General features: G+C 39.6%; 1 protein-coding gene across 3 annotated transcripts in view; it reads right to left on the bottom strand.

Moving 5' to 3' along the window:
• Positions 1 to 255: 255 nt before the first annotated feature.
• The window catches only part of ppih (peptidylprolyl isomerase H (cyclophilin H)), a 112,624-nt gene continuing 91,885 nt past the window's right edge, over positions 256 to 20,994 (bottom strand). For 2 of the 3 annotated variants that reach the window (XM_051931326.1, XM_051931325.1), the window contains exons 5-9: positions 16,443 to 16,485; positions 8,702 to 8,794; positions 4,329 to 4,416; positions 2,372 to 2,412; positions 256 to 867 (exon numbers count right to left, since the gene is read on the bottom strand). In XM_051931326.1, coding sequence (XP_051787286.1) covers positions 799 to 867; positions 2,372 to 2,412; positions 4,329 to 4,416; positions 8,702 to 8,794; positions 16,443 to 16,485 — 334 coding nt within the window. In that variant the 3' untranslated portion in view covers positions 256 to 798. The remainder of the gene's footprint in view (positions 868 to 2,371; positions 2,413 to 4,328; positions 4,417 to 8,701; positions 8,795 to 16,442; positions 16,486 to 20,994) is intronic. The other variant, XM_028807790.2, reaches the window with a different exon arrangement.

The raw sequence follows: 20,994 nt of genomic DNA, 5'->3' as shown, positions 1-20,994 counted from the left end.
TGAGCCCTGTGTGTGACGCTGGCTCAGCTCAAACCAAAAGATAGACGAGGGCTTAGTATACAGGATGGCAAAGTGACACTCATCCTTTGATGGTCAATGCCACAGGATTAGAAACTGATGAGTAGACCCTCAGGTTGTTGCTCCAACAAAAAGTACATTATCTTAAAGTTTGAACAAGGAACCAATAAGCAGTAAGAGGTCAGCTATAATGGAGGACTGCAAGAATTGAACAATAAAAGAGCCTAGAGATCTACAGGCATAGAATAGTGTACACTGACTTTTTATGTTACTACAAACAGTTTTATTTCTGTAATTTGGCAACTAAAAAGAAATTTTGCTCCTAAATGTTTCACTTTAGGAGCCAGTGGCTTCCAAGTAATTTTTTGTTAGTCTGGAGCCCTGCAGACTAAAATGCAGGATTTCAATGGAACAGCAAACTGAAGAGAGCAAACACGTGTCACCAGAGCTTCTGTACTGAATTTATGTTTTGTGGCAATTTCAGTTTCTTCTTTAATTATACCTTAGTTGTCTTTTATGCTAATTTGCATTCTTTCTTCAGATATAAGACATGATGGCAAATAGGTAATGAGGGATTCTTTATTAAATTTAGTAAAAGCATCATCCCTTTTCTTTCAAATATTTAAAAAAAAAAGTTTATATTACAATCTCCATGGTGTCCCGGTCCAGTGAAAATTTCCTTCGAACACGTGCAGATAAAAGACAGTCCTGACAAATGACCCACGTAAACCAGCGGGTATCCAACAGAAATGGTGATGTGCAGCACAGAAGCAGCAGTTATCACATTTCTCCACACTGTGCTATAAGAATAGGCAGCTTTGGCTTGTTGTTGGGTCCTGTAGGAACATTCTGAAAGAACAAAGTATACACTTGAGAAGCAACCCTTCAGTATTCTCTTCCCCCCAAATCTACATTTTAAATGTAGAACCTTGCACAAGTACAGTGGCTCCAACTTTTTATCAAAGTCTGTTTTTTTTTCTTTTTATTTACCATTACACACATAATGGGGATTATCAATTTCATTTGAGCTAAATGCTTCACACACTCTACCATAGCTCAGGTCACAATGAAATGCAAAATCTCAGCATGGCTAATGTACGGTACAGTATGTTTATAGTTGGCATTGAGCCTCTACCCTCTATGCTGGCTGCTATAATTACTGAAATAATCCAACAATTCATTAAGTATTGTATTGGTACAATAGAGTAAGATGAGATGGTTCTCTCTCTCTCTCGCTCTTTATATATATATATATATATATATATATATATATATATATATATACAGTAATCCCTCCTCCATCGTGGGGGTTGCGTTCCAGAGCCACCCGCGAAATAAGAAAATCCGCGAAGTAGAAACCATATGTTTATATGGTTATTTTTATATTGTCATGCGTGGGTCAGAGATTTGCGCAGAAACACAGGAGGTTGTAGAGAGACAGGAACGTTATTCAAACACTGCAAACAAACATTTGTCTCTTTTTCAAAAGTTTAAACTGTGCTCCATGACAAGACAGAGATGACAGTTCTGTCTCACAATTAAAAGAATGCAAACATATCTTTCTCTTCAAAGGAGTGCGCGTCAGGAGCACAGACTTGTCAGAAACAGAGAGGAAAGCAAACAAATCAATAGGGCTGTTTGGCTTTTAAGTATGCGAAGCACCGCCGGTACAAAGCTGTTGAAGGCGGCAGCTCACACCCCCTCCGTCAGGAGCAGAGAAAGAGAGAGAGACAGAGAAAAACAAACTGAAAAATCAATACGTGCCCTTTGAGCTTTTAAGTATGCGAAGCACCGTGCTGCATGTCGCTTCATGAAGCAGCTGCACAGAAGGTAGCAACGTGAAGATAATCTTTCAGCATTTTTAGACGAGCGTCCGTATCGTCTAGGTGTGCGAACAGCCCCCCTGCTCACACCCCCTACGTCAGGATCAGAGAAATTCAGCGCAAGAGAGAGTGAGAGAAAAGTAAGTTGGGTAGCTTCTCAGCCATCTGCCAATAGCGTCCCTTGTATGAAATCAACTGGGCAAACCAACTGAGGAAGCATGTACCAGAAATTAAAAGACCCATTGTCCTCAGAAATCCGCGAACCAGCAAAAAATCCGCGATATATATTTAAATATGCTTACATATAAAATCCGCGATAGAGTGAAGCCGCGAAAGGCGAAGCGCGATATAGCGAGGGATCACTGTATATTATATATATATATATATATATATATATATATATATATATATATATATATATATATATATATATATATATATATATAAGGAACAGTTGTCTCTCTCTCTCTCTATTATATATAAAATATAAGGAACAGTTGTAAGAAAGTGGTGTACCAGGAACAACTCACCTCAATTTTCCTCATTACAAGTAAGCCATCAATCACCTTTCCTAGAAGGGAAAAAAAGGTTGTATAACATTATTAACTTCCAAGCTGTACTTGAATTCAGTACAATTACAGTAACAAGTCTTTCTAACTTTCAAGGTTTAGCAGAGCTGCAGACTAGCAGCGGACCAAAACTAAGACCAAGTGCAGTTGCAGTGTACTTCGTAGAACAGGAGAAAAGTTGCGTGCTAACTTAGACCTGCTCACAAGGTACTCTAACAGGCTTAGTTTGATGAGTATCATTACAAAATGAATTCCACATGCATCATCAGACAGGTGGTCATGGTCATGAAAAGAAACAAATGTGCTATTTGGACTGAAGTATAGCATGATACTAAATCAAATATATTAATGACACAGAAAGAGACAAGTGAGGCATGGAAATAATTTTATTACGTAATAAAAGAAATAGAAAGTTACAGATCAACATGCAAGTAATAATCAATCTTCAGTAAAACAATGCAGAGCCATTGTCTCAAATTAAGGAATCGCTTGGCTGCCAGGTTTGTAAAGTGCTTATTGAAAGATGCTGCTATTTCTTTGAGACGTGTCTACGCAGCTACACTCTATTGGGGGAGTTTCTTTGGCGAGTCGTGGAGATATCTTTGCAGGTGTCCTCTAGATCTGATATGACGGCTCTCACAATATGCATGATACAGAGCTTGTGCTCTACTGTGAAGTTTGCACTGTAATGAGACATTGCTTATGAATACTGTCCTACCACTGACTAAGTACTTTATACACTTTGCCAACTGTGAGAATAAATGTGGGTATTAGAAAAGGCTGGGCACATAATGAATGACACATATCAGCTCTTCGGCATTATCTGCGTCTTTAGGAATGGTGTTACAGTAAGACTAGATTAAGACCTCTATAGATCCTAGGGTCTCACATACATATATTTACACTTTTGTACATCACATATGAAAAAAAAATGAGCAGATTGTGACTTGTACATTGGGGGGGGGGGGTTGCTAATATACTGTAATATATATGTGACTGGGAAGAATGGTAGTTAAAAGCAAACCAAAAAATGAAGACATTACTTTTTTCACGCATATGCCAAGGCCCCTTCGTGACCATCACTACACAGCGTGTACCAAAAGGGTCACCCTGATAGCGTATTTGCCAATGAGTTATAGAGAGACAAGCTTCAGATATTATTCTACTATTGTGTACCTCTCGTTATCATTACTTTCCTTATAGAGATTTATAGGTCTTTTTATACATTCAAAATGTATGATGTTGACAATAATGAGAGTCCCTACAATGGTGCGGAAAGTGTAGCGGCACATTGTTAATTGACAGAGGGTGAGATCTTAATTGCTGGCGTACCAAAATTAGGTACACTGCAACTGACCTGTGAAGTCCAGCAAGAACATACAATATAAAAAGATGTTAAGGCTTTGAAGGTGCTACACTTAATAATGTCACTCCCTGGGTACTCTCCGAGATAAACAATGTTGATCTCGTTTCTGCCTTTCAGTTTATAGATCACTACATAAATACACTAGTGCTGGAGCAATACTCAAATTTTGACTTTTATCAATACCAGCATTTAGACCTCAGTACCGATATCAAAACTGTTCTGAGGCAAACAACAGATTACTCCAAATCCACCAGGTCTTCTTCCAGCCTTTCTGATGTGGCATGCCCTGACTTTGGGGGATTGAAAGGAAAGCTAATGTTTACCTTTGGTACTGAAAATCCTGAAATGCTTTTACCGTACTGTTTTAAAATTTGTGTTTTTCAGTACTTTTCTAGTACTGGTATGCCATGCAAAACTAAAATACACTGACTAATAAGGTTCTCTCCAGTCTTAACTATTTTTTCCAAGTCACAGTTTCAACAAAAAGCCCAGACATTAATATTCTGAACAGAAGTTAATGTCAAATACCTCTATTTTGGTCACATAACTTACCAAACACAACATGCTTGCCATCAAGCCAGTCACACTTAGTGCATGTAATAAAGAACTGGCAGCCATTGGTGCTCGGTCCACTGTTTGCCTGGATACAAAGAACAAATGGTTTTTAGATCCTTTGTGTACACAACATGATTAGACAGACAACCAACTACACTGGAAAGCTAAAATACACACTACCACACTCTAGGCTCATTAGTTCTCAATCTACTTACAAGCAAAAGCAGAGAAACTGACGTTTAGTGAGAAACACATCTGGAAACAAGAATATATTTTTACATTTTCAGTTCCATATTTGCAGAAGTGTGACATGCAAATTTTATCTTAATACACATTTATTTATACTTGTATCCTTCAAGCAGTTATAATAATTATGGAGCTCTATGTCAAACTCCACTGTTAGACCTCAGATAAGGGGTTACAGCCCATGGAGGGAAGGCATGGAACCCTAAGTGGAGAGTTACACAAATGCACAGTACCTGAGGACATATTACCCAGTGGCACATTATAGGAGGCATTTTGAAAAAGACACTTGTGAGGAGATATTGTTGAGCAAAAAGATCAATACCTGGAGTGAAAATGAAATGTTTGCTGGGTCAGAAGGTACAGATTTTAATTTTTCCTATTTTAAATTGCTTTTATTTCCCAGTTTTTTCCCCCGTCTGCTGTGAATTTTCAGAAATGCAGCAATTGATTAAAAGGACTTAATACATTTTTCACCAGACTCACAGAAACCACCGCTACCCTCTCCTTGGTCAATAATATCCCACCTTATATACATGGGCATAAGTGAGACACACACATTTCTGTAAATGTATTATTTGAAGTGTTCAGGGATCTTCACTACAGTACATCCATAACTGAAACAAAAGTGTTTCACATCACCATAAAATGCATTGCCTCACAGCAGAACAATTTGAAAATTCTGTAATTCAAAATGTAAAAAAGTGTTAATTCCAGTTTTTCTGGATTGCTAAAACTCTAAACATGATCACTGAGTTATCGCATCCATTACAGTTTTCAGAAAACCTTAATGTTCACCTAGTTAGACACAATTTACAGAGCTCATTCACTCTTTTTTAAAGTTCTGAACACATTTCCCCTCATGTTAGCAGTTAGGATGCACTGTAATGCAAAGTGAAAAACCAGGGCCAAAAAGAGTTAAATGCAACTAGCACACACAAGTAATGATCATTTAGACAGCACTACTGAAAAGTGTTCACATGCAGTGGGGAGACAGCATCAGTGGTTCATTTTTAACTCTTCCTTCCCAATCCCAGAGTTGAGTTTTTCTCTGCATAGTAGTGGACGGTATATGACAAAAGGAAGACCCTTCAGCCAATGGACTTGGCCTCTACAGATGTAGGTGTGGACTCATGTCAAGGTTGGTTTTGGCACACCAGAGAGATTCTTTCCCTATTGCTATTAGACACACAATATTGCCTGTGATGGACATTACATCCTCTGTCCTGATGCAGCTCAGAAACATGATGCTGAGGCAAAACAAATAGAATACGTTTGCTATTTTTCAAGTCAAAGTCATTTCTTAATGTGATGCACACACAAGAAGAGTGTATAGTGGTGAAAACAGCATATACGAGTTTCATTGTACTCTGTACACCTAACAATAAATCTGAACTGAACTGATTACACTGCACTGTCATGCTGCACTTTCATGCACAAGCTTAATTTAAAAAATAGTTTTAAAAACTATGTAAATGAAAAAGTCCTCAAATCAATTATGGAATTTTGTATTGCACAATAAGTAATTCTTGCTGGATATATAGTAATAAAAGAACCAAGGACAATGTTTTTGAGTGAAAACTCACTGACAATCGCCAATACCAATCAATGTGTAAATACATGGGGAGAACATGCAAACTTATTGTAGAACCTGGAGCTGTGAGGCAGAAAACAGCTTTACGCTCCCATTCTGCAAATGTTCAAACATCTGTACTGAACTTAAACTGATTAAACTGAATTGACATTGCTAAAGTGGCCCTCTAGAGTGAGTGAGTGTGTATTCACTCTGTGATGGACTGGCGCCCTGTCAGCTGTCGTTTCTACTTTGTACCGGATACTTTTGGAGAGAGGCTCCAGCTGACCCACCACCCTGCCCTGGATAACCTTAATAGGAAGATTAATGGCTTATTATTTTTGCTATTGTGCCTATAGCGAGGAAAAATATATGATTACATTAATAGATGAAATTATCTTCATTATTATAACTAACTAGGCAGTGCAGTGGTAGCACTGTCGTCTCACATTAAAGGAGACAGAGGTTTACATTCCTGGCACGTCCTGCACGGAGTTTGCTTGTTCTCCCTGCATGCTTCTCTTTCCTCCCACAGTCCAAACACATGCAGGTTAGGAGGAATGGTAATGCTAAAGTGCTGTGTGTTTGTGTGCCTGGCAATCAACTGGCACCCTGTCTATGACCCTGCCCTGGATAAGCAGGTTAGGAAGGTGGATGTATGCCTATAGCATCTGTTCAGTTCTTGTCACGTGATTGCATGCTACTTACATGCCCAATATGCTCTTTCACTGAAGCACACGTGCATTGTCAATCCAATGGCAGCAAGCAATATTTTTGCGCAATAATGAAAAAAGCTTCCTTATAGTGAAAAAATATAAATGATGACAAGTGTGGCCTTTCACTTATTACTGTATAGTTGTCTAAAGAACAGAGACTACAATTTGCATCTGGGCAAAATTCTTCAGTGTCAATAATGGCACTTGGCAATAGCTTTCCCTCAAAAGCAAGCACCCCCTCCTGAAAGGTGCCACAGAGAAATCTAGCAGTGAAGTAAACACAACACACAGCCGGTCTCCTTTTTGGAATGGCCGAGTCTCACAAGAAGGGATTGTTTTGTGCCTTTTTCCATTCTAAACATGACATGGGCACTCTGTTATGCCATATGTGTGCAACCTAAAGACAATACTTGATTACGTGCTTGAAAAATGGACGTATTCTTTAAGTTTTAAAGCCTTTCTTTAAAATTGGACCCTGATACCCATTAGCTCCATTATAAAACACAAGAGCAGGCTAGTTATTTTTAAAACTAGGGGGCTTTGCCCACCCCTGGGTTTGCTTAGCCGGATATACAATTTAAAGAGATAGTTATTTTCATGGGAATTGCTACATATGCATTATTTTCACTTTTACTTTAAAACTTCAGTAAAAACAATATTTGGAATTAAATTTTCTTCAAGATCGCATTGAATTTTGATTCCGTGTTTGGACTTACTTCGTGATAATGCAGTGTATAACTGCCTGTGAGTGAATTTAGTTTCTTTCTCTCTAATAAATAAAACAACTTTTTCGAATGTTTGTCCCTGCTCTTTCTTCTTCGCTTAGTTGTTGACGTGTCATCTAGAACGTATAAAATTATTGTCCTGATAAAATTCATAAGAGCTGAGAGCGCAGGAAGTGTGCCAGCCAAAAGCATTCACACAACTGAGAGGTTAGATAACCGTGGTCTTGTTTGAAAATGTTTGTAAGTAGGATGTGACTTAAAAGAATCTCATGTTAAAAGTCTCCGTCTCGTGGGACTTCATTCCAAAAAGTCACATCTCGTCCCAAGATTTTCTTATTATAATAGAGAGATATGCTTCACTTCTAAAACACAGTTTCATGTGGCAAACTAATGATTGTGAAGAAATAACTTTTAACTTGGTAGCATTTTACTGTAGTGTGTCTTTCATTTATTTTGTTTCCCTTTTGCTTATATACAAATATTTTATATTGCTTATGTAGCAATTTGTTTTGATTTGTAAACAAACATTACTGCTAAACAATTACTTTTCTTTTCTCTGATTTCCCATACTGCACCTCAACATGCTAAAGGCCGTATCCACAGTGCACATTGTTCTCCAGTGCCATGACCGCTTTTTGTTGGTAGGGCTTTTAGTTTTTTGATGGTGCGTAAGGAGTGCTCAGTAGAGTTTATATATGAAATGGTTTTAAAGCAGTATTAGGCTTTAAGTAATGATAAAGCGGTTGGTGTCCATTGTTTTCATTTTGCCAGATGAGACAGACATTTTGTGAAAGAAGTGTGAAGATTTTTAGAGTTATGAGAAAAGGTGTGGCAGGTTTCAGGAAATGTGTGTTAGCAATTGTGGAATGTAAATGTGGCTTGAAAACATTTTTCTGTTAATGTGCATTCATGAAAAAAAAGAAAACAAAAACTTTCATTATTGCTCTGGGCAAACCAGAATGTCCACTTGGAAATAATGCTTAGAATGAGCTGAGCCATATGCTTGCATCTCAGTCACAACGAGCCTCACTGAACTTACTTGATGCTTCCTTTGTAGTACATCACATAGAAAATAAAGACGAACATCAATGAGTTAACTGCTTGCCAACATACCATAGAGAGCAGACCTGGGGCAGAGTGTTTCAACTTGAAGTTCTCATCTGCAAATGGACCTCTGTAGATGCTGCAAATTCCTGTTCCATCCCCCTTTAAAAAAGGCAATGAATATTAATTTGTATTGAGCCAAATCAAATAATGGAATTACTTGTTAAGGTTTAATCATTATTCACATCTTACTGAATATATATTCTGATTTAGAGAAGTCAGTAAAGCCTTCTGAGAAGACACTAAAAGGAAGCTGGTATGACTCCCTCACATTCACTGCAGGTCAGGATGTTACCTTACATCCCATTGAGTCTTCTGAGTATCCTATAAAGGTTTATCTTATTTATGAGGGTTAATCAAAATGTTTTGAGCCTGGCCTATTAAGAGAATAACACCAGTAAAATAAAACAAATGTACTGCTGTTAACCCAATTCATTTGAACAATCTAGCATTACAAAGCTTTTCTGTGCTACTAAAAATGCTGTACCTTCCCTGTACCACCTCTTTTCTGTGGTTGACCTGACTTCTTCACTGGCATGGCATGTCCCACAGAGGTAAGCTCATCAGGTTTGGGAGTAGATGGTAGCCACATGGGGCCAGGTCTGGAATATAAGGTGGTGTGGCATTTCTTTGAATAAACAGTTCTGCAGATCTGCCTTTGCAACCTATGCAATGTGAGCAGAGTGCTGCTGTGAAACAGAAGGGGGTCCATTGACAGCTTTGCTTGCCACTTTTCCCTAATCAACTGTTGCAAGGTTAGGAGCACACACTGATACAGTGCATTGCCGCACCCACCACATGACACACCAACTCAGGATCCAGATTAGGCAAATGGCAAAGCAAATAAGCTTAATATTCTTCATTTGGCTGCTCCCATTAGAGGTTCCCACAGTGGATCATCTTATTCCATATCTTCCTGTCCTCTGCATTTTGCTCTGTTACCCCCATCACCTGCATGTCCTCTCTCACCACATCCATAAATCTTCTCTTAGGCCTTCCTCTTGCCTGGCAGCTCTATCTTTAACATCCTTTCCCAGTATATCCAGCATCTCTCCTCTGCACATATCCAAACCAATGCAATCTCGCCTCTCTGACTTTGTATCCAAACTGTCCAACCTGAGCTGACCCTCTAATGTCCTCATTTCTAATCCTATCCATCCTCGTCACATCCAATTCAAATCTTGGCATCTTTAACTCTGCTACCTCCAGCTCTGTCTCCTGCTTTCAGGTCAGTGCCAACCGTCTTCAACCCATATAACATAGCTGGTCTCATAACCGTCCTGTAGACCTTCCCTTTCACTCTTGCTGATACCCGTCTGTCACAAATTACTCCTGTCACTCTTCTCCACCCATTCCACCCTGCCTGCACTCTCTTTTTAATATCTCTTCCACAATCCCTGTTACTCTGTACTGTTGATCCCAAGTATTTAAACTCATCCACCTTCACCAACTCTACTCCCTGCATCCTCACCATTCCACTGACCTCCCTCTCATTCACACACATGTATTGTTTTGTTCCTACTGACTTTCATTCCTCTCCTCTCTACAGCACATCTTCAGGGTCTCCTCAACCTTCTCCCTACTCTGGCTACAGATCACAATGTCATCAGCAAACATCACAGTACTGACCTGTAATGTAGGCCTTTTGAGCTATCAGTGTGGCCTACACAATATCATAAAAAACTACTCATGATCTTGCCGGCACTGCTTGGACAATTAATTTCTTTGACTTTGGAGAGACCGTGAGTCTGAGAGATCTATCCAAGTTACATCCTCAATTATGAGGAGCCAACATTCTGTTCAGACGTAGCGCACAGTCCTTGCTCTCATCTAACTGTCCATGAGAACTGGATTTGACTGATGTACCCCACAGTGGCATGTGCTAATAGTAATGAAAGTGATTAGTAAATTAATTATATTGTAAAATTTACCCCAAAGCTACAATATAATACATACAGTACTAAGAAAAATATTAAATTCACTTGTTTCATCACTTAACTATAATACAATTAATCGCAATATTAAATGATACTAATATAATAATTGATAATATATAATATTAATATTAAACATTAAATTCACTCACTTCATCACCTGTCTAAACTATAATACAATTGCAAATAATTATTTAATGTATAATTACAATTAATTAATGAATGACAAATAGTAAAAATACACAAGAAGTTAAAGATAGGGAAGGTAGCAAATGGATGAAAGCTGGCAAGTTCTTGAAGTGTAGAAGAAACGGAACCTTCATCCTCTGAGGTTAAAAAAATGTCCATAATCTATTGCCTGTGTGTAAACCAGATGAGGAAGGTTACGAGTTGCAGAGGAGTCGTTACCGGTGTTGTCATGAATGAGACAGGTGATTCTTTATAAATGATCTAATCCAGGACTGAATGAACTTTTTGATTTGGTACACAGAAAAATGATTAACAAATACAACACTTAAATAACGGAACAAATACATTTTAACATTTCATGTACCTATTTATTACACAGGACTTAATCTTAGTGAAGCCACTTACAAAATCGTCTCTGTAAAATACCATTTTGAGGGCTCACTCCTTATATAACAAGTCAAAGGATCATATGCTAGATTTATGCTTAAATATAATTGAAAATGTTAAACCGTGAAAGTACACTTACTTATCCAAGCAAGCCAGCAAGTACTAATGAAAGCTGACCAGCAGAGGGTGCTGCAGACTGCTTTGGTCAACAATAACGCACCGTGTTTTTGGAGAGCCTCAGCTGGCGCAACATGCGTTGGATAAAGCGCTGGACAAATAAACAGAACCAAACAAGCAGGTCAAAACTAACATAAAATAAAAATCTGAAAAAAGTGAAATGTCCTTCACTTTCCAAAAAGGCTCTCTTCTGAGCAAATAAGCTTAACTTACTTAATGTAAAGCAAAATGAAAAACAGCGAATCTGGGCCAGGAAGAGATGATGGTAGGCACCAGTCAAAAATACATCATAGCGTACTAAACGTAATAATAAAATGTGCTATGGCTACAGGAAGGCAAGAGACTAAAACAGTCTCTCTGGGGACTCCTTTTAGAAGGCCGGCCACTGCCACACTCAGTGAGCAGTCTTGTCGAGGATGCACTGCTAATGTGGCGTTTGTAAGAGAAATCCCTGGGGTCTTGAAAGGACTGTGTAGAGAAAACTGCAGAGCTCCTTGAAAATCGGATTCACTTGTGCTTAATGCGCTTTCAATGCACACAGGACGCTGATAGCACATCCATAGCGAATTGCCCCCATGCCACTCAATGCACTGATTACAGCCAAACGTAACAATTGTCAGAACGGCACCTATTGTGTTTCCATTAAATAAAAAACACCTCAAATATTAAAGTGATATTAAAAAATGTAAAAGTGTTTAGCTCGGTGTTCTTTTTGCGAGAGGTCTGATTATAAGCACCACAATCGGAAATTACCTTATACCAAACATTTTTACAAACTAATTTAAAAAATAAATGCCATGTGTCTGTCTTCATGTTACTGGTTTTGTGTCTCTCTCTGCCCTGTAATGTTCTGAGCTCGGCTGCATTCTACACGCGTCCACTTCATTAAGCACCTTGTTATTAATTTTCCTGTGGAATGCTCTCCTCCTCCTTGTAGAACAGATTATGTGATACGCGTAGATTAGAGGCCGACAACGTAGTTCTTTACAATCTGATTTTCACGGGACACTGAATTTGAACTTGGTAACGCTGCCAACCAGGGGATTTATAACAAAACTGAAGCGATGGGTAAATCATTTGCTTTCTATGCAATTATGCAGCATTCAGACTTTACAAAACGCAATTTAGGTGCGTAAGAGTAGGCTGCACAACAAGCGCTGTGGAAATGAACTCTTCTATGCCCACTCAGTTACAAGATGGTTTTCTTCTGTGAAGGACGACCAATCCATGAATGAAACGTTACATTGAGCAGAATGTGATTGCAGTATTGTTTTCGCTTGTCCGTACCATAACGCTGAAAGTATCTGGCTCTGGTGAGCGTTTTTAAAAGTCTTAATTTTCAGGGTTCAAAAACAACAGGGAAGTGTGGACGAAAGGTGAAAACGTAGACAAATGCTTGCATTTTTAATGAAAATATGGTAGTAAGGGCAACTCAAAATGCACAAAGACCCACAATACACTTTTAACTCCATTTTCCTGTTCCCCATTTTGGTATCCGTCAATAAGAGCGCGCACAAAAAGGGCGACCTCAATTGGGAGCGGCGAATAAAAGCGCGCATAAATAAAGGAGTGCTTCAAAAGGGTGACGTCAATTGGGCGCAGCGAATAAAGGCAAACGCAACAAAATTATTACAGAAAATTTATTAGATAAAGGCAATGATTGAACGTATATAAAGGTGAAAGCAAGAATATTAAAACATCCAATTAATTAATGCATGAACTTCTAACGAACTATTTCTAAAGCTATCTATATTTCATTGTTTTCAAAATTACAGAAAATTAGATAAAGGCAATGACTGAATATATAAAAAGGTGAAAGCAAGTTACACTTGAAGCTGTAGATTATGTGCAATGCTCCTTTATTTACGCGCGCATTTATTCGGCGCTCCATTGAGGTCGCCCTTTTGAAGGTCGCCTTTTTGTGCGCGCCCTTATTGAATAGAACCCCTAATTTTTGGGGGTCTTGTTGCGTAACTGATGGCTCATTAATTGAGGAGCAGCGGTAATCAAAGATACTTTTTTTTACAGTTTACAGGGAAACATGTCCGGAGGCTAAAAAATACAATTGGTTCTAGAACCAACACCAAGAACTGCTGATTGACTAAAGTGAATGTCACACTAGAATTATTTTACACCTCCATAGAACAGAATAAGAATACTTTTTATCTACAATAATTTTTAATTTGTGCACAATCAATCAGTTTCTCATTTTATTTGGAGACAAACAATGGCAGAATACTACCGTGGGCTTACAGCGACTGGTGAGTGAAACAGAGAAGTTTTGACTTGCATACAGTTTCATAAAACTGACATTAAAATTTGTTTTGCTGGCAGTTTTGTGAATCGTGAAACACAAAACATTTCAAGAAAGTTTTTATGTTGTAGAAAACAAGGAATATTGCATCGTAAAGACTTGTTTGTGCCTACCTGTGCTCTTTTTCTGCAGCTAAGTCATGAATGTAATGATCTACACGCCTGTCAATTCAGGTTTATTTATGCCTCTTAATCACATCACCATGGAAGTGCAGTGCATTTTTTTAAAATGGGATATGCTGTATAGTCGTCACAATGACACATCAAAATGCACCACTTTACTGTGTTTCTTCCATTAAAAAAAAAACAAACAAAACGAACTTAGTAGACAGAAAGATGCCCTAGCACCTGCTCTTTCCCGTTTCTTGATTTCTGCAGTTATCCATGTGCCATTGGCACTTTCAGCATCATTTCTGTCCCCAATGCACAGCTCATTGGAAGTACTTTTGGGTCCAATGGAAGCCCCACAGAGTCATTCATAATTATCGCAACAACTAATCACAATTCAATTAGATGAACACATCTGTCAGGTATGCACTAGCATTCAAACCTTACCCAACTGATACTTTTTTGTTGGGGTAGCGTTAAATTGATAGAAAGACAGAGCCAGGGTGTGACTAATGTCGTAATGACAATGTCACTGCTTGAAATGACTCAAAAAGTCTGTCCCACTGCTGCCTTGAGAGAAGACAACAAACAGGATCTTACCAGGACAGACAAAGTCAGCCCGCGAAGAGTATAAAGGCTTCAGAGAGTGCAGTTTGAGAAACAGACAGCTTACAGGTCTTCTCAGCTGTTCAACAAATGTTAGAATGGTATCTGCAACGGTGAAAAGAAAATGGCAAATGAACACAGACACTGGACGGTGGATTTCAAACCTATGTCGATTTTAACCCGCCGAACAATATCAGATATGGCTTTTTCTTTGTCATTCCGAATGTAAGGCCATAATTCTGGTGTCATCGAAGCAATAAGACCAACCAAAACAACCTGTGCAGCGTGAAGACAGTGGATATCCCAACAAGACGCTATTATTTGATCAGAGCTTTCTAAACACCTGAGCCATTTCTTTTTTTTTTAGCCCTGTTTGGTGCATCTCTTTTAATACAACTGTTATGGTTCCATCAATGCTGATTAGTTGAATTTATGTTTAAGAGGTAATGTTTGTACAGAGAGGCACACAAAGTATATACAATATGACATAATTGAAGTTCTTGTCTGTAGCTTCTGGCTCTGTGAAGTATACTGGAACTCATTTTTGGATCTTCTTGCATCACAGCAGATGTCATTGTTACATTATCACAAAAACACACATCCTTCAACATAAACATCTATTTTAAACAAGATCATCTACAGATGAATGATCCTGAGCAGACGTCAACTGCTGTTGACTCATTTTCCTTAGCTCCGGCTGGATTTGTAGATAGACAGACTGTGATAGTACCTTAGTTCTCCCAAGAGGGAAATTTAGCTTTTTTTTGTTTTGTTTTACAGAAGCCCAAGAAATAGGGACATATTAGAAGAAGAAACAACAACCTCCTCAAACACACTAATAAATTACTATAAAGAAAAACAATTCTGAAAGGGCTAAAACTAACACAGCAGTCACTGTGAGGTGTTTGAATGAAGAAGCCCCAATTGCATTTCATTGGCTAACAGTCCCTCAGTGCTGGTGTGTCAGAGAGAGTATGCAGCATTGTTCATAATGGCACTCAGTTTTCTCTTCATTCTCTCTTCCACTACTACCTTCAGTGTGGGAATGGCACTATATAAATAAAATGTATTATTATTAGCTCCAGTAGGTCAACAATGTATACCATAACTGAGCCTGCTTTCTTAATCAATTTGTTGATTTGGTGGGTCACTCAGAGTGATGTTATTTGCCCAGCACACCACAACATAGAAAATTGCACTGACAATCACATAGATATGGACGTTAAAAGAGCTCAGTCTCCTAAGAAAAGGGCATCTGCTCGCTCTTATTCAGTTCCTTGGTGCTATTGGACCAGTCCAGCCTGTCACTGATGAAGACCCCCCCCCCAAGTACTTGTAGCAGTGCAGTAGCTTCACATTCACTCCCCGGATAGTGACTAGGTGTGTTTAGGTGTAGTGAAAGTCAATAAGCGCTTCCTTGGTTTTGCTGATATTGAGTTGCAGGCATTTCTAAAAGTTCTCCACCTGACTCATCTCCCTAATCAATACACCCCGTTAGAACACAATCATCTGAGAATGTCTGCAACTGACATGACCTGTGGCTATATTTATACAAAACAACACTGATGTACAGTCCAACCCCAATCTTCATTGCAGATTTGTCCTCTAGGTGGCAGCAGGACATTAACTGTCCCTGGCCATTACAGACACTAATATACTGCAAGCTAGACAATGAATTTGGTCTAACACAAGACTGCTAAACATGCACTATAAGGAATCTAAACTATGCTTTGGCTGAACAGTGAAGTAACAGCACATTTATCTTACAGAATCCCAACACATAAACACACTTGGGAAATGTGCCCAGGTACACTACCAAGATGATACGAATGTCAGTAACAAAGTCAAAGAGAGCCACAGCAGGGCATGACTTCATGTGGCTGTTCTTGAAGCCAAAGAGAAAGACACACATCCATCAGTATGGTATTCATATAGGACCAAAAAGAACGGTGCAAGCACTGAAGAGACAAAAAAGATTTTGTTTGCATTTCTAAAAAAACAAACAAGTGTCAGACCTGAAAAGAGCTGTTACTTACATTTACAAAATCCCCTCCTTGAATCATAAAGTCCTTGATCACCCTGGAGAATAAAAAAGTAAAAACATTTCATTACTAAAAAGACTTTTTATACTGGGGAATCGCTGGACTCGGACACACAACCACCTGTAATTCACCCATTGCTATGTCCTTGTACCGCACACAGCTTCAGACTTGAGATGCCCACTCAACACAGCCCTGACTTTACAATTACATGATGTTACCAAGTTAGCAACAAGTGGTCTGCAATGTAGGGCTCATGCCTTTAAAAACATCAGGTGACAAAAAGGCTTGGTTGCACACTCAGGCTTTAGAATTTCTTAAGAACAAATTGTTGTGAGCGCCAAGCTTGGGAGTTCCAGCCCTGCTCATTTAATGGCGTCTTCGGCAGACAGGTGGGTCAACAGATCACATTCCTCATGCTGAGTAAGATTCAGTTCTGCTAAGCAGGTTAGAAAACACATGGATTTGGTGTCACTCCACACCCAACAAAAAACAAACCAAAAACACGTGCCTGCAGAGTTTTCCTCCGCTGATTACCTTCTCATCTATCCATCCAGACTTCCTTCCTTCAGTTTGGCACCTGGTTGTTGTCTGTGTGTAGTCTGCACGTTCTCTCTGAGCCTGTGTAGATTCTCACTGATGTCGGTCTTTGAATACTGTATTTTGATATTTCAGATTGGTTCCATGTTAGTGTGTGCGAGAGCGGCCCATGCAATGGATGGGCATATCCCTGTCTTATGTTGCCATGAAGGATTTTGGCACCCTGTAACCATGCAGTGAGCAAAGCAGGTTTCAGAAAATTGTTACATATGAATATTATACGCAGCAACAGGCAAGGACCACCAGTATCTCCCCACAAGCAGAATAAATCCAAAGAGTGTTTAAAGAGGAGAAGAACACGGGGTGAAAAAACAAAACTGCAAATTAAAGAAATGACCAAGCAAAACCTGCAGCTCCACTCGCTCTTTGTTAAAAAGCTCATTTTCCCCCAGGATGGGTAGTGAGATGGCATCCCACCATCCCAAACCATAATCAAGCACTCTCCCCCTCAGATCCAATGTCAGCTTAACCTTTGACCCCCTCCACTCCATCTTCTCCTTCTCCCATCAATGATTCTTTGTGCAACTTGCTGTCTTGGCTGCTTGGGTTAAGAGTCAAGCATCTGAATCAAATCAGAGGTGTCCTACAGCAGCACCTCATAACCGCCTTGCCCCTTGGACAGCCTCTGTTTTTAAGTTAGCCAGGTGCCACCCTCTTAAACAAGGGATACCTCAGCATCACCTGCTGGTCAGTCATCCTGGGGTCCTTGTGCTCTCGCCCTTTAGTGACACCGAAGAGCCCACCTTTGAGGCAGGGGGGTGTAACTGAGACAGCACAACTGTCTTCACACACTCTCATCAAGAGGTGCTCCTAAGTGGTCAGTGGATTATCTTTGTCTCAATCTCCCAGGCCAATGCCTGATCATTCCCCACAACTCCACCTGTATACTTATTGCAATGGATGCAACAAACAAACAAACCAACCACACACTGCAGTACTTCTCTTGTTATTTCAACTATATTTGTAGGTTTATACTGATTGGATTCGTCAAAGGCAGCAATTTATTTCATTCATTTTCACCTCGCCATGCCTGGTCAAATTATCTTTAAACTCTCAAGGCAGGCAGACAGAGACAGACCAGGCCAAGGCATCCATAACAGCGTTTTCCAGCTACACCTGATGGTTTCCCAGTTGCCCACTCGGACCAGCCAGATGATATTCAGTGTCTACCAGACAGGGTGCCAAACCACCTCACCCTGCTCTTCTACATCCACAGGTCAGTTTTACTCCAATATCCTCTCAGTTACAGAGTTTCTCACTCCAGTCTAGCAAACTCACTTCTGCCACTTGTACAGTACTTGGGAATTCATTTTTTTATTCCTACCCAAAACTCAATGGTATTACAAAAAATATTTAAATCAAATGTTGGGTTGCTTATATTCTGGGTGGTAGATGATACTCTAATTGGCAGGTTGCAACTATACTTATTGCTTGGGGCCTGTTGGATTGTTCTTGAATGAAAGACAGTACACCTACGTGATGACCTATCACAGTAAATCTATCACTGCTGTACAGCCTCCATCCAGCTCAATGCCCAATCGGAACCAACATGTGCCAGAATCACAGACATCCACAGTCCTTTGTCGCCATCTCCTAGACTTCTTATCACATCCTAGAGGGTGTCTGTTCTAGCCCACTCCATGGTGAGATGGTTTTGATCACCTTTACTTGGGCTTCTGACTGCTGAATGGCCATCATTTCAGTGGTTCACTTAGTCTGGCCATTCCCAGGTTCTGATCCACCATAGTATGCCTAACGTGTTGTTGAACTGTTCAAGCCAACCAGCAGACAGATGCTGTCTAACAAACACTGCGGTAACACTGACACAATGGTGGTATTATTTTTCAGGATGAGGAACCCTTTCAGGCAAAGAGGAAGAAATGAAAGAATGCTGACATTCCAGTTTGGGCTGGCGGCTGAGTAATCGGCTCACAATGAAAGTACATGGTTGGGGCATCTCAGTAACTAAAGTCTAGAAAGCCGCTGGCAAGGTCAGTAAACCGGACTGGCAGGTTCTCGGTCTTAATACTATTTTTGCTTTTGAATGAAGTAAACATTCTTTTCAGGAACAAAACAGCTTCAAAACAGTCAGTCCGCCACTTCTTACTATTACTGGACTTCTCTTCACCTTACCAAATCATCTCAGGCTCAGAAGTTTGTCTTGTATTGTGAAAAAAGAGGTCCTAATTGTCCTAATGGAGGAACCAAATTGGGAACCAGCAGAGTGGGGAATGAAACTGCGGCAGGGAAGGTTCTATGAAGCAGCAGGTGTTGCAGTTTTTACAACAAGCCTTAGAGTTACAGAAGTAAAGGCTGACCATGTTCTGCCACGTCCATCTTCCCCTGTTGAACCGATTAGGCGTCTAAGGCAGAGGATGGGAAATCTCTGTACAAACTGGCCATCACAAGGGCCCTATAAACAGAACAGTCACTGTTAACCAAGTTAAAATGGTAAGGTAGTGCTGGGCCAGTAGGCAGACAGCAGTGAAATCAGATGGTTAAAAGAGTGACCTAGAGCTTTCCTTTGTAAGTCCTGCTGGTCAAAAGAATAAATTAGTTGTACCCTGGTAGGAAACTACCTGTCACTACAGGACAGGGGCACTCAACATAAGGACAGAACGGAATTGTGCAAAAAGAAACGAGCGCCAAGAGCAGACTAAGAGGTACTTGGGGAAACCAAGGAGAACTTAAGCAAAATGACATCTTTTATCTGCTAACTGAACAGATATGCAGGCCTTTGAGGCAGCTCAGGCCCCTTCTTCAGGCACGTTGTACAGAAACTGGAGTTCCCGGTGTTTATATATACACACTAGGAAAGAAACAGCATTCGATAACCTTTAATGGGTCATCTTCAATGTCAAAAATTAACAGATCTCTCCAGCCTAGGATTTTGATAAGATAACTGTCCAGCAAAGTCTTTTGAAGATTTTGATGAGCTTTCCTTACAATGTGGATCTTTAAATCAAATCGACTGGGCCAGTCAGAGAGATGTAAATAGTCCTCATATCTGGTCATAAAACTCTTTGTCTCCATTGTTATATTTTAGCATACGTGTAACTTCCCATTGCCTTCTCTCCTGGTAGAAACTCCTAAACTGATGCCATAACAAATCAAAAAATGAGCTAACAAGGACGAAAGACAAAGACTGGAAGTGGTCTACGTTTCCTTCAGTGTGAAAAGGGAACACCAAACTTGGAACAAATAAAAGATGGGACTTGTAAGTTTGGGATGTACGTTTCCACCGCTGCTAAATGAAAACAGTCCAACCACCCAACTAGGGAGATCAGCACCTGAAAAAGATGACCAACTCTGTCACTAATACACAGAGAATCTCTTTTCATATTGTGGATTTATATTGATGAACGTGAAAGACGATTTGAGCTGAAGTCAAGGCACACTAAAGAGCTTAAAGGAGAAGCCTGTCAAGGCAAAGTTATTTCTTTACATTCCTGGTATTTAGTAATTTGTTGCATGAAAAATTGCATTCTAAATTGTAGCATATTATATAAATTTAAAAAAAATTAACTAGTCTGCTGTTCTGTTTTATAATGAATGGAGTTAGTTTGATGTCCCAACGTGGACTAAAAGCCTTAAAACTTAACACTTTGGATGAATCCGTCCATTTTTTAAGCCAGAATTGTATTGATGTACATCTTGAGATTAAGTTATCACCAAGTGCTGTTGCTGACAATATTAAATGTTGATGCCCAGATGTGAATTGCTGTAGCCAACTAGACAATAATAACCGAGTGGAGCTTATTTTGTTATTTCTGAAAGACATTTCCAGATGCTGAAATAGTCAAGTGAGAGAAAGACTGAGCACAGACACAGTACACAATCATGGGACAAGAACTGACCAGATGTTATGGACATGTATTTATTTCTAATCCGGTTGAAGTTTAGTTCAGACGTTTTAGCATAGGCAGACTGGTGGTGTGCAGCGGCCATT

Source organism: Erpetoichthys calabaricus, chromosome 8, assembly GCF_900747795.2.
Source record: "Erpetoichthys calabaricus chromosome 8, fErpCal1.3, whole genome shotgun sequence".
In the NCBI taxonomy this organism is placed as follows: domain Eukaryota; kingdom Metazoa; phylum Chordata; class Cladistia; order Polypteriformes; family Polypteridae; genus Erpetoichthys; species Erpetoichthys calabaricus.
The sequence above is the reverse complement of the archived record's forward strand: the minus strand, read 5'-3'. Positions and strand labels throughout refer to the sequence as shown.